At 63.7% G+C, this 14477-nt stretch overlaps 1 protein-coding gene across 1 annotated transcript in view; it reads right to left on the bottom strand.

Moving 5' to 3' along the window:
- The window catches only part of HPCAL1 (hippocalcin like 1), a 66938-nt gene that overhangs the window by 3189 nt on the left and 49272 nt on the right, over positions 1-14477 (bottom strand). Inside the window, exons 2-3 of the mRNA XM_079791801.1 lie at positions 12452-12531; positions 833-1228 (exon numbers count right to left, since the gene is read on the bottom strand). Of these exons, the coding sequence (XP_079647927.1) occupies positions 833-1210 (378 nt within the window). The 5' untranslated portion in view covers positions 1211-1228; positions 12452-12531. The remainder of the gene's footprint in view (positions 1-832; positions 1229-12451; positions 12532-14477) is intronic.

Below are 14477 nucleotides of genomic sequence, written 5' to 3'. Positions count from 1 at the left end.
CCCTCCAACAGCCTCGCCCAGAGCCCTCGACAGCGTGAAGGCAGGGCCGGCTCACGGCGCCGCTGATGTTCCGTCCACCGCACACGGCGCGTTCCCGGGGGCCCCTCAACCCGGGACTCACAACTGTCAAGGGTCCCCTGAGTCACTCCACCCTCAGCTGCTGATTCTCAGGAAACCTCTTCCCAGCCCCAGCTGAGTGACGTGCAGGGAGGGACCCTCTCCTAGGGCGGGGGACCAGCTGATGGCAGCACGTGACTCAGCGTCACTGGGGCAGGACCCGCCGCCCTTAGAGTGACAGCTGCTCACTTTCAGGAGAGCACGCCAGAGGGGCAGGTACCACCTGGACAAAAATGTCTGCACGCTGGGGGGAAGGGGGACCCAGAGCCCTGCCTGACGGTGGGCCCGGCCCTGAGGACCCTCAGCCTCTCCCCAGCACCCCTCCCACCCGCACCACGTCCACCATCTCCCCCGGCCCTCCCACCTGCACCATCTCCCCGGCCCCGCCCACCTGCACCCTCTCCCCGCCCCGCCCACCTGCACCATCTCCCCGGCCCCGCCCACCTGCACCCTCTCCCCGCCCCGCCCACCTGCACCACCTCCACCACCTCCCCTGGCCCTCCCACCTGCACCCTCTCCCCGCCCCTCCCACCTGCACCCTCTCCCCGCCCCTCCCACCTGCACCATCTCCCCGCCCCGCCCACCTGCACCATCTCCCCGGCCCCGCCCACCTGCACCCTCTCCCCGCCCCTCCCACCTGCACCATCTCCCCGCCCCGCCCACCTGCACCCTCTCCCCGGCCCTCCCACCTGCACCCTCTCCCCGCCCCGCCCACCTGCACGATCTCCAGCATCTCGCTGCGGCTGATGTAGCCGTTGCCGTCCAGGTCGTACATGCTGAAGGCCCACTTGAGCTTCTGCTCCAGCTTGCCCCGGGAGGTGACGCTCAGCGCGATGATGAACTCCCGGAAGTCGATGGTGCCGTCGCCGTTGGTGTCGAAGGTGCGGAAGACGTGCTCGGCGAACTTGGAGGCGTCGCCGTAGGGGAAGAAGTTGGCGTAGATCTTCTTGAACTCCTCCACGGTCAGGTGGCCGGTGGGGCAGTCCTTGAGGAAGCCCTTGTACCACTCCTGCAGCTCGTGGTCCGTGAACTCCGTGTTCTCCCGCAGGTCCTGCAGCACCTCGGGCCGCAGCTTGCTGTTCTGCTTGCCCATGGCGGCCGGCGGCTACACCTGCGGGACAGGGCTCTGCTGGGGACCCCTCAGGGCCGGCTCCCCACCCCTGCAGCCACCCAGCGGGCCAGGACTCCCCTGTGGGTCCTGCACCCAGGGCTGGAGGGCCCCTAAGGGGCCGTCACGGTGCCCGGCTGCCCCGGCTCCTCCAGGCCCCCCGAGGGGGAGGGGCAGTCTACGAGGCACTGTTCCTTTTCTTCCTGGCACACGCCAGACCACACTGCCCAGGGCGCGTGCAGCCCAGCGGGCATGGACTGCGTTCTGGCGACGGAGGGGGTGGAGCGGTCCCTTCAGTTCCGGGCCTGGCTCTCGGCCCCTCTCCCGGGAGGACGGGGCCCCGTGGGGCACAGGCCCCGAGTTTCCTCACCTGACCACGCCCCTTTCCCCGTCTCCGGATGACCACCGTTTGGGGTGCACGGGGAGAGCCATCCTCTGCTCACAGCAGCCTCTGTTCTTCTCTGGACCCCCCCTGAGCTGATGGGAGGGAGCCGCCGGAGCCCTGTATGACTGTGGGGGGCAGGGCTCGCGCGCCCCAAGTCCCATGGCCCTGGAGCGCCTGGGCTGTGTTAAGCAGGGAGATTTGGGCGTTTGTGCCAGCAGGTAAGCAGCCCCTCAACGGGCAGTTGGGTGACTACACCCCCTTCTCCAAGGGGGGCCTGAGGGGACTCCGGGCAGGGGAGCGACAGGCCCAGAGGAAGTGGGTGCAGAGCCAACATGGGAGTTACGGGGAGGCCTGCCCACTGACAGAGCCCCAGCCTGCTCCCCGGCCCGCCAGCCTCAGCCCACATCACCGGAGGATCTTTCTCTGGAGAAGCTGACCCACCCTTGCACCCCCTCCCACGACAAGACCTTTAACTACACTACATTTGGGGTCCTCCACCAAGCTGGCCACCCTGTCAGCTGCTGCTGTTTTTGTTATAAAAATGACAAGGTATAGTCACAGAGCATGAATATAATCCAGTGTGGATCATCTTTGGAAATTTGAATAAACTCTGAACAAATCCTATATAATAAAAGGCTAATATGCAAATCGACCAAACTGCAGCCACAAGTTGCTATGACACACACTGACCACCAGGGGGCAGATGCTCAACACAGGAGCTGCCCCCTGGCAGTCAGTGCACTCCCACAGGGGGAGCGCCGCTCAGCCAGAAGCCGGGCTGACAGTGGAGAGCGCAGCTGCCCGGCAGCGCTAAGGATGTCTGACTTCGGGGAGCAGGCCTAAGCCATCAGTTGGACATCCCCTGAGGGCTCCCGGACTGCGAGACCACCCCCCTCCCAGAGTGCATGAATGTCGTGCACCAGGCCTCTACTATCTATTAAGAACATATTTCAAAACCACCACCATCCTAGAGTTTCAGGGTGGGGGTGGGGGGTGGGGGTGGAACAGAGGCATGGGGCATGAGTCCTGTTTCAAAGCACTTATCAGGCCAAGCAAGTCACACACTGGTCCATTCCGGCAGCAGATTAACTAACAGCAGCACACTAACCGCAGCCACCATGGCCGGGCGCTCACGCTGTGCCGGGCGGGCGAGGGCAGACCCTTTTACGCACGGTGACATTGACGCCCAGGGGGTGCTAGGCCACCTGCTCAGGGCCCCACAGCTCATGCCGCTGGGATGTGAACACTGGCCCGTCTGAGCGGGACCACAGAGCTCTACCCTGGGCCCTGGGCCCGGGGCGGTGGGCCGGGCAGGCCTGGCACGTCGGCCATACAGAGAACGGCTGGGAGACAATGAGTGATGTGTTCAGAAAACAAAAAGGATACATTTTGTTTTGGAGAAAAACGATCAAGAAATTACGGATGACAAAAAAAAAAAAAGAAATTACGGATGACATGGAGACCCTGCTGCTGTGACGCAGGCGCCCCCCTCCGCCTGTGTGATGTCTTGACCACGCCCGTTTAAAGCCATTTTTAAAGTCGGTAACATTAGTTCTACTATTAGGAAGTTCAAGCCTGCTGGTGTTCTCAGAGGCTGAGCATTGACCTATGAACCAGGAGGCCACGGTTCAATGCCCGGTCAGGGCACATGCCCAGGTTGCAGGCTCCATCCCCAGTAGGGGACGTGCAGGAGGCAGCCAATCAATGATTCTCTCTCATCATTGATGTTTCCATCTCTCTCTTCCTCTCCCTTCCTCTCTGAAATCAATAATATATATATTTATTTATTTTAAAAAACCAACTGGATGATGAGGGCTTTAAAAGGCCTCTGGAGGTTTGACCCTCCCCCCCAGGCCACCTGTAGGGGGCAGGGTACATGGGTACATGGCAGATCCCAGGCGCTGGGGAGGCGGGGGGAGGCGGGGGCCATGCTTGGCCAGGCTGGGGGAGGCAATGCCCTCTCATCTTGGTGGGCTGTGAAGGGTGAGGTCCCTGGGCAGAGGGAAGGCGCCACGGCGCTCCCAGCTGGCATCCACCATGCTCCCGCGCCATCACACGTGCTCCCAGGACAGGTCCCCTCGCTGGCCTTCCCACTGTGCCGTGCATGGAGCCGTGACGGAGCCCATGAGTGCCCGGCACCGCCCAGGCACCCGGGCATCGCTGGGCTCGGCTGGGACGGGTCCTAAGAACCACCCTGCCGGTCTCTCCCAAGGCTCAGCCGAAGCAGGCAGCCTCGTGGGGACAGTGGGACGCGGCATGCCCCGTGACCCCTGCTACCAATGAAGCCAGAAAGCCAACTGTATCCACAGACTGGCTGGCAGGACAGACAGCAGACACAAAGCCAGCTTTTCTGCAAAGACAGCGCCATCACCCGTTACCCCACAGAAACGGCGCCCTGGGCACAGGCTCCTGGGGAAGAGGAGGGGGGACTGCACGCGCCCCTCTTCCTCCAGGGGAGCGGGGGAGGCGCGCTGCCCGCAGCCGGGCGTGGAGCACAGCTGCTGGGAGGAAGGGCCGAGCCCAGTGCGGGGAGCGGCGGCCTGGGGAGGCTCGGGCTGCAGTGAGGCGCGGCGGACACCAGAGGGCGCAGCGGGGACAGGCTTCCCAGGGCCTCCGCTCCCTGACCCCGCCCCGGCCACGCCCCCTCCACCTAGCGGCTGCCTCAGTTTCTCCATCTATGAGCTAGATCTGTCCAGCACAGTAACGGCCACTCCCGTGCGGCCCATCTGAATTCGTGCATGTGCCCTAAGAGTAAGATCCACACTGGGCGCTGACGGCTTATGAGGAAGACGATGTCAACATCCATGAGCACTTCTATCCTGAGTACATGTGAACGAGACCTGACAGCATCTGAGCACAGTGGGTTCAATGACGCGTGTTGGTAACATTGATCTCACCTGTTTCTTCCTCCGTGTTTAAATGTGTCTACGGGGCAAGGTGACCTCACGCGTGTAGGTGGCGCTGCGTTTCTGGTGGCCGCTCGGCCCTGGGGGACCCTGGGACACGCTGTGTATGGACCTGGGGCCACCAAACGGAACCTTCTAGTTCTCAGGTCAGGCCCAGGGCAGCCCTGACGCAGCTGCGAGTCCTTGCTGACTTCCCTCCTTAGTGCCCTTGAGTGGGAGATAACGGTGTTTGCATTTCACAATCGTGTGGTCCCACCCGTTCCTATTTTCGGCAGCTTCAAGAACTCTGCCAGAGGCCAGCTGCCGTGGGGACCCAGCTCTGATCCTGGCTACGGCGTGGGGCGCGGGGTGTGGGGTGCGGGGTGTGGGGCGTGGGGTGTGGGCTGCAGGCAGGCCCGTCCTCTGCCCCCTCCTCTGAGGGTGAACTGGCAAAGCCGAGCGATGGGGAGGGAAGAGCTCAGTGCAGGGTGTGCCTAGACCCAGGTCCCCTGTGACCGGGAGCCACTGCCGAGAGCTCCCTGAGACCCTGTTGCATCATCACAGTCTCCCCGGCGGCATGGGCTCCAGGCCAGTGACCTGCGGTGGAGAAATCCAACGGAAAACCCTCCGACTTCTGTGTGCATCCCCAGCAGCTTAAAATCCCCGTGGCTCCCAAAGTTTAGAAAATAAATAAAAGGAGGGAGGGAGGGATGGGGGAGGAGGGAGGAAGGGGGAGGGAGGGAAGGGAGGGAGGGGAGAGAGCAGGGGGAGGGGGAGGGAGGGAAGTGGAGGGAGGGAGAGAAGGATGGAGGGAAGGGAGGGAGGGAAGGGAGGGAGGATAGGGGAGGGAGGGAGGGGAGAGAGCAGGGGGGAGGGGGAGGGAGGGAAGTGGAGGGAGGGAGAGAAAGATGGAGGGAAGGGAGGGAGGGAAGGGAGGGAGGATAGGGGAGGGAGGGAGGGGAGAGAGCAGGGGGAAGGGGAGGGAGGGAGGAAGGGTGAGGGAGGGAAGGGAAAGGAAGGGAGGGAGGGGAGAGAGCAGGGGGGAGGGGGAGGGAGGGAAGTGGAGGGAGGGAGAGAAGGATGGAGGGAAGGGAGGGGGAGGGAGGGAGGATGCAGGTCAAGCGAGGCACAGAATCCCTCCCTTCTCAGCCACCTCCCTCCCCGCTCCCCGCAGGCTGAAGTGCCCTGGCGGAGGCTGGGGAAGGAAGAGGTGGAGAAAAGGAAAGACAAACCCCTGAGAACGTCCTTTCGTTGCAGGAAGGGCTGATGCCGCAGGAAGAGGCCCGTGGGCCACCCCCCCACCTCTGCCTCTGAAGACACCAGCTCCTGACGGGGCTCCTGGCCTCAGTCCTGGCAAACTCCTCCTCACCCGCCAAAGCCCAACTCCAAAGTCACCTCCTCAGGGAGGCACCCCCCACCCCCGCACCGGCTCTTCACTGGCATCCCAGCGCATCTTCTCAGCCGTTTCTACCAAAGCCTCCGCTGTGCGATACCGGTTACCGCTTCCCTGCGAGACTGAGCTCCCGAGGAGAGTAGAGAGTAACACGGCATCCACCAGCAGAGAACCTGCTAGGCCCGTTCTAGCCCCGGTGAGGGCCGCTCGCTCCCCCCACCCGGTTTCTTCCCCCTGAGGGCCTGCAAGGCAGCCGCCGCCGCTTCAGGCCCCGGAGCCATGCTGGGGAGGCCGCCCCTGAGGAGCCACCTCGAACACATCCTGCCCTCGTGCCGGCCCTCGGCCCTCGGCCTCGTCAGAGCGGCTGCCCCCGCGCCATGTCGATGGGTCTGTCGGCCGCCGGCCTCCTGTGCTGGCTGTGCCCCCGCAGTGCCCGGAGCAGGGCCTGCCCTCAGTGCTCAGCAAGCACACGTGGCAGACGGCTGTGTGTGCCCAGCGCGGGCACAGCCGGACTGAGGAGCAGGCGACAGCCATCTCGGCCCCCAGGCCAGGGATTCGGGTGGCAAAGTGCTCTCTCGCTCGGGTTCGAGGCTCCAGGGCGGACATCGGGAATCAGACTTGGTTCCGGAAGCTCCATCTACCAGCGCAGTGTCAGCCTGGGGGGGGGGGGGGTCCATTCACCAAACGGGGGCTTGTCCTCCCTTCCCCACCACAGGGTCCCGGCTGGGGGCTGGGGGCTCCCTGCCCAGCAGAGCCCACTTGCGTGGGGCGGCCTCGGCCTCATCCAGACCCACGGCCCCCCCCTGGAGGGTCTGGGCGGAGCCTCCCAGCAGGAAGGCAGGCAGGTCAGTGGGACGGACCTACACAGGCCTCTGGGGGAGGAACGGACGGAGAGGAAGAGGAAATGCCCCAGGAGGTCCCTCCCCTGCCAAGTCCTCAGCCGCCACAGGACAAGGGCTCCAGGCAGGACCAGAAGCAGGACACGGGACTGGTCACAGAGCCGCGGTCCCATTCAGTCCATTCACATGTGGCTCCACCCTTCCACAGACCCGCTGGGGGCCCGGGGAGGAGCAGGGCCCGGGAGGGTGGGAGCCCAGGTGGGTCCCAGGAGCCTGGCTTCCTCCGCAGATTTGGAGCTTTGGGGGACGGCGGGCCACGACCTGCAAGGCCAGATGGAGCGGAGGGAGGTCTCTTGTTCCCTGTGCCCCGTGTCTGAGGCCCGCTCTGTGCTGGGCATGGGTACCTGGATGAACAAGACAGAGGCCCTTCCCAGGTACCCACACTCCCCTCCCAACCCGGGGAAAAGGGGCCATGTGCCCAGGGAGCTGGAGTGGGCCGGCCTGTCCCGAGTGAAGGTTAGAGGCCGCCCAGGTGAGGTCTGAGCTGGCCTTTGGGGCTCCAGGTGGGCGGGCAAGGGGAGGCATGGAGGGAGCCGGGCCAGGCCAGAGGCCGGATGTCAGCGTCCAGCGTGATCGTGACGTGTGCCCAGGACGCAGAGCAGCTGACGCAGGAGGAGAAATGGCAAAGATACGGGAGGGGCTGACGGGGGCTCACAGTGTCCCCCAGCCTGCCCAGCGAATGCCCCAGCCCACCATGCAGAACGAGCCGACCAGCCAGGACAGGGGCCGCCTGACAGGTTAAAGCCACCAAAGCATCTCCTCCCTCGGCGTCCCCTTCTCTGGGACCTGGGCGGACCACAAGCTAATTGAGCTTTAAATATATATATTTTTAATTGATTTCAGAGAGGAAGGGAGAGGGAGAGGGAGAAACATCAGTGATGAGAGAGACTCACATCGGCTGCCTCCTGCACGCCCCCCACTGGGGATAGAGCCCGCAACCCCGGCCTGTGTCCTGACCGGGAATCGAACTGTGGCCTCCCGGTTCATAGGGCGACGCCCAAGCCCTGAGCCCCGCCGGCCGGGCTGATGGAGCATGTGAAAGAAGTCGAAGCAGCCCGCAGGCTGGTCACTGCACCTGAAGGCAGGGGCTACTCCGCCATCGCCGGCCCCCTCGCCGGCCCCCTCATGGCTATGCCCCCAGGTGGCCAGCCCTGGCTCCGGGTGCTCATCGCGATGGAGATGTCGGGTGCCAGCCCCCGCCACGTTGGGGTCCCTTCCCCCTAAGTGGGCACGGGCTTCGGAACGACGGAGTCTGGGTCCCGGCTGCCGCTCCGGCCCGGATGGGAGCCACAGCCCTTCCCGGGACCGAGTGGTCCCTGCGGGAGGGAGACGGGCTACAGTGCCCAGGACCCCTGGAGGGGACTCAGTGGGTGCAGCGGTCGGGGGCGCCCGCAGGGCCCTGGAGGCAGGCCGTTCCCAGGCTCAGCGCTCCTCCCAGACGAAGCCCCTCTGCTCTCTACCACGGGGCCAGGCGCAGCTCCAGGGCGTGGCGCCCCTCAGAGGGGCTCACCCTGGGCAGCAGGCGCCCAGTTAGCGGCCCAGCCCAGGGCACCTCCCTGCCCCGCCCCCACCCCAGCCTTCCGGTCTTGGCCGTGAGTCTCTCTCTCTCTCTCTCTCTCTCTCTCTCTCTCTTAATTGGTTTCAGAGAGGAAGGAAGAGGTAGAGAGAGACAGGAACATCAATGATGAGAGAGAATCATTGATTGGCTGCCTCCTGCACACCCCTCACTGGGGACCGAGCCCACAACCTGGGCGTGTGCCCTTGACTTGAATCGAACCCGGGACCCTTCAGTCTGCAGGCCAACGCTCTATCCACTGAGCCACACCAGCTAGGGCTCGACTGTCTCTAATGTCTCTGGGCCTCAGTGTCCTTGAGGGTAAAATGGGAAGAAAGGTCCCTGCCTGTTGATTTTACAGCGTGGCCGTGAGGAGAGAGAAACGAAGGCCCTGAAAGGACTTGGACAAATTTAAAGCACCGGACACAGACGGAGGGCTGATCCCGGCGTTCGTGATAAAATAAGCCGGGCTGCTTAACGGGCTGCACCGCAGTGTCAGACGGAGGCCCAGACGCCTGCGGGCGGGGAGAGGGAGGTCAGTGAAATTCCTGCTCTTCACAGAGGACATGAGGGGGAGGATGGAAGAAACCCGGGCGGCGTGGGGGGGCGGGGGGGGGAGGGGCGGGCCCTCGGCCAGCTCGCGGGCTGCAGCCTCGGCTCCGGGTGCTGCCCTGGTATTGGCCCAGGACACCCTGAACCGCCAGCCCCCGGGGGGGGGGCCCTCTCCGGGAGGGCCTTCACCACATCCCAGGTGCTGCGACCAGGACTTCACTCGGGGAATTCTCTCTTCTCAGAGAAAACAGCACGAGCCACGTTTACCACTCACTCATTCATCCCACACACAGCCACTTCACACACTCATTCATCCCACAGCCACTGCACACACTCACTCATTCATCCCACAGCCACGTTTACCACTCACTCATTCATCCCACACACAGCCACTTCACACACTCATTCATCCACAGCCACTTCACACACTCACTCATTCATTCCAGTCACTTCACACACTCACTCATTCATTCCAGTCACTTCACACACTCACTCATTCATTCCACAGCCACTTCACACACTCACTCATTCATTCCACAGCCACGTTTACCACTCACCCATTCATTCCCCAGTCACTGCACACACACCCTGAGCTCGCACAGGGATTTTATGCATGAGGACCGTGAGGTGTAAAGGGACCGCTGTGGGCCTGACGTGAAGAAGGCGTGCAGAAGCCGGAGCCGTCGGGGACGTCGCGTGGACAGGGCACTCCCAGGGGAGCCGCCGTGTGCCAGGCGGTGTGAGGTGGAGAAGCAGCGTGGCCGGGCAGGGCCGGCTTAGGGGGCCCTGGCTGGAGGGGGGCAGGGCCAGCCTCCAACTTATCCTGGGGAAGCAGGGAGCTCAGGACAGCGGCCTGGCCTCAGTGATCCTCAGGCCGGAGTTCCTGGGGACCACTCCCAGCTGACAGCTGTCTCAGCCACACAGCTCTGGGCCTGTCACCTCCCAGGCATCCTCCTGAGCAGCGACAGGACCGGCCGCAGGGACAGACGGGCAGATGAACACATGTATTAGCGAGGGGCAGGGAGAGGGAAGATGCCGTCAAACCCAGGGATTCGGTCCAATCCCTCGAAGGGCAGTTCCAATTTGTCAAGTCTTAGTCCTAAAACACCCGGTCAGGACACATGTCCAGGTTGCGGGCTCCATCCCCAGTGTGGGGCCTGCAGGAGGCAGCCGATCAGTGCGTCTCATCATTGATGTTTCTCTCTCTCTTCCTTCCTCTCTCTGAAACCAATAAAGACATTTATTGTTTTTAAAGTGCCTGTGAATTCTGTTTTAGGGAAAGGGGAGGGCTGAAGGCCGGCGCCGTGAGGCAGGGGGAGGAGTGGGCGTCTGGAGAGCAGGTAAGAACTGGCTGTTACTCGCACATCGGCCGTTTCCCCTTCTGAACGGAGCCGAGCCTGGGCGATCTCGGCCCGTCACTTTCCCCGTCTGTGCAATACGACTTTGGACAGCGAGGCCCGAGGCGCCCTCACCCCACACATGGTCTGAGGGTCCTTGCGTGGATCCCCAGGGCGGCTTCCGCGCGGCTGGGAAATTCGCCCGCTCGCTCGGCTGCGCTCGATCCCTCCCCCACCTCGGTTGGCAGATCACCCGCTGAGCGCGTTTCCCAGTGGACGGTGGAAAGCGGAGCGCTGCCAGGCTCCTGCCTCAGCGATGATTACAGCTTCAATTCATGGGCCCCGAATGAACCACTGAGGTTTGGCCACATTCTAAGACATCTTGGATGGAAACTGTCTGTAAGAAACGTCACCTATAATAATAAAAGGGTAACATGCTAATTAGACCGGACGTCATTCCGGACGTCCTTCCTGACGAAGCCGGGGCCGAGGGAAGCCCGGGTCCCCGGTGCCAGAGGGAAGCCGGTGCCGGCAGCCGGGGGAAGGAAGGCCTACTCTTGCACAGATTTTGTGCATCGGGCCTCTAGTTATGAATGTTAGACTTACGAGGTGTTTTAAAGACACGCATGGCCCCCTGGGTCCTGTGTCCGCGGACAATGGGCTCCGTCCGCCGGGCAAGGTCCTCTTCCGGGAGGGAGGCTGCCCCAAATGCCCGTCTGGTATCGCTTATGGCTCAGCGCACAAACCCAAACACATTCCCTGTTGTGTTTTTACACTCGGAAGAAAACTTCCAGTGAATCACCTCATGCGTTTGATTCATGTGTAATGTCTTCGGGAAGAAATAAAAACAGTAAGTCATTCCCAGTAAAAAGGCATCAGCCAGGCTGAAAGGTCAGGCGCTCGAACGGCCACAGGCCAGCCGCCCCCGGAGGCCTCGGCAGCCACAATCCTCAGCTGTCGTTAAAGGGGGTGCTTTTATCAGGAGCGAAGACGGCTCATAACAGCTGCCTTTGCCACTTCTAGGAATCACAGCACCAGGGCCCTCGACGCTGCAGCGACAGTGGGGCCCCTGCACACTCCCCCATTCATGAGCACCCACTAAGCGCACCCACAGTGCCGCGCGCTGGGACACACACGGGCATGAGAGGCCCTCAAAGTGCGTGCCGTCTAGTTGGGAGGCCAGGCCTGGACTTCCTCTTCTCGGCGCCCAGGGGGCTCCTGCTCGGCGCCCGGCACCATGCTGGGGGCAAGCTGACGGACTCTGGCGTTCAGGCTGGGGCCCAGGTCCCCCTCCCGGCCCCCCCCCCCCCCCGTCACCCTTTTCCCCCAGGACCTGGCGCTGAGTTCCAGGGCCCGGCTAGGAATAATCCCACACCAAGGCCGCCTGCAACCCGGGAAGGACACGGGAACTGACGACAGGAAGGAAGTCGGGAGGAGGAGGAGGGTCCGGCTGCTGTGGGGGCTCCTTCCAGACAAACCCCAGGCCCAGCAGCGTCACGGGGGGCTGGGCCCGCGGAGCCCCGTCTGCTGAGCCCGCCTTCCTCGCCAGGCCCAGGTCTCCGCGTTCCATCGCGACTTCCTGGCCCCGACGGTCCCTACCTTCACAGCGTTTCCTGGAGACCCCCCCCCCCGACCCCCCGCGGCCCGAGCACAGCCCACAGAGCGAACCTTTGTCTGTGGAACGCGGTCCCGGTCCTAACTTCTGAGCCAAACATCTGCACGGGGGTCGGACAAGCCCAAGAATATTGGAGGGGAACACAGGACAGAACGTGTGGGATCGGGCCTCCCTGAAACCTGGGCCCTGCACCTGGGGCCGTGCTGGCGGCCTTGGGAAGTGAGAAGGGTCGGCGTGGGCTGGACCTGAGGGGCCCTGACCCAGGCGCCAGCAAGCAGCTCGACCGCGGGGACACCGCTCGATCGCTCATCCACCACTCATTCATTCATTCACTCACTCACTGTGCAGCCTCCCTCTGTCCCCGCCCCTGGGCACTGAGCCACGACCGGCTGGCAGTGACAGGGGAGAATGCCAAGCCAAGTCACGCGTGCCCACTGTGTGCGCACGTGTGTGCACCGGCTGTCTGCCCACAGTGCCCGCCACGCAGGACCTGCCCCTGGGGCTGAGGGTTGCCTGCACGCCCACAGGAAATGATTCTGCAAAGTCAGCCTGAGTCATCCTAAAAGCACCCGCCCCGGCCCGGCCGGCCTCCCGGAGTGACTTACCCGAGGCAGCGGAGGTGGTGACAGAGCGGGGCTCGGAGCCGCGGGGCTGGTTCCGTCCTCAGGGGCCACTAGACCATGCCCTGGAAGGGAGAGCCAACAGGTCACTCGGGGTGGACCCGCCCAGAGCCCGTGCAGCTCCCTCCCGTGGCTCCCGTGGCTGGTCGGGGGACCACAGCTTTCACAGGTTCCACGCGAAGTACAGAAAGCCTGGCTCCTGGCCCGTCCAGCTGTTTAAGGCACCTCCTGCCCAGGAGGGAGGGACGCCACCCCAGCGCTGACTGGAGAAGTCCCCGGTGAGGCGGGGCCGCCCCCGGGGCGGGGCTGGAGCCAGCGCTGGGTGTGGCCGGTGCCTCTGTCGGCGCCCAGGCTCATGAGCCGCAGCAGCACTGAGTCTGGTCGCCTGCGGCCCCACATGCAGCGAACGCCCAGAAGGCATGTCCACCAACATGCTGTGACCGGCTCAGTGACGGGAGAGCACCTGTCGCCACGTGGACACCTTCTACCCCTGACCATCCCGCCTCCCTAGACGCACATCGCTCTGGCCCGGATGTGCCTCTGCTCCGGGCGGCCCTGTGGCCACGCCCTCTGGTCTCTGGCTCAGTTTCCCGTCTGCGACAAAGCAGGGCGCCCTCCCCTCGGAGGAAGCCGGCAGGCGGGACACCGGGACGTCAGGCCTCCTCGTCGGAGGGAGGAGGGGCCGCCATTCCCGAGGCCCTGAAGCCCTGGCTCCCAGGCTGCTTGGGACGGGCCATTAACTCAATTGTAAATCCCCCCCTGGCTCTGCCGCTAAGCCACAGGGGCTCCCGCCACAGCCTCCCGGTGACAGATAAAGATGACAGTCATTGCATCAAGCAGCAGAAGTCATTACGCAGAAATAATCATGCCGAGTTATAGCTGGCTGCTCCTGATTTCTGTCTAGCGATTGTCACACAAATGGTCCAAGAGAGCAAGCTGGGAGGAGGCCCCGTAATGCACACAGACCTGCCGGGCCCCTGGGGGCTCTCTGTGAGGGAGACAAAGCCCTGGGAAGGCCACCCCCACAAAGTCACCCCCAGGGGCCCTGCCCTGGACCCGCCTTGGAGGCCCACCTCACACATCCTTTTCTCCCCGATCCTTCCTTCACCCCCCTCCCACCCCCGGCCTTTGTTCATGTCAGGCCTAAGGCACCTTCCTCTCTCAGGTTTGAGGTCTCTGTACTTCCACCCCAGCACAGAGCAGGGCCCTGGGGAGAGCAGGGCGGGGAGCATAGGGGGCTGTGTGGCCGACTGCCCGGGTCCAAATCCTGGCTCAATTATTTCCTAGCTGTGTGACCCAGCTCATCATTTCACTTCCTAGCACACAAAATGGAGACGTTAATCCTGCCTAGTTCATCGCGTTCTTGTAAAGATTAAACGAGCTCATGCACAAAAAAGTGCTTGGCACCTCCAACCCAATAAATGCCAGCAACGACTGGACCCAGAGGCAGGCCTCCGGAGCGGCCGCGGGGGTCTGAGCCCCCCCCCCCGCGCCCCCCCCCCCCTCCCGAGACACAGCCGCCGACGCTGGCACGAGAAGCAACAGGCAACCCACGATAAAGAAGCACAGCTGATGCCCGGCCCGCGGCTCAGGGGCTGAGCATCGACCTGTGAACCAGGAGGTCACGGTTCGATTCCTGGTCAGGCACACGCCCGGGTTGCGGGCTCCATCCTAGGAAGGGCCGTGGGGCCTCGGGCGCTGGTTAGAGGTTTGCTCATCTTGTGAGCATTTAACAAGCTGAGCACGTGTAACGCGTGCACTTCAACGCACTCACGTTCAACATCAACAAGAAATTAGGACAGGGAGGCATCCACCCTCGTCCCTGCCCACCGGCCGCCGGCTGAGGATGGCGGGACGGAGCCCGTGAGCTACGGGAGGCCCAGGCCTGTGGCGGGAGCGGGCACCGGAGTGGACACCGGGCTCCGCGGGACCTGCTGGAAACGGCGTCCGAGGCGGGAGGTGAAGTGGGCATCTGGGGCTGGGGAGGGTGAAGGTGGGCGTCCACGGCCTG

The sequence above is a fragment of the Cnephaeus nilssonii genome (genome assembly GCF_951640355.1).
Source record: "Cnephaeus nilssonii genome assembly, chromosome: 15".
Lineage (NCBI taxonomy): Eukaryota > Metazoa > Chordata > Mammalia > Chiroptera > Vespertilionidae > Cnephaeus > Cnephaeus nilssonii.
Note: the sequence above shows the minus strand (reverse complement) of the source record. Positions and strands in the feature narration are given on the sequence as shown.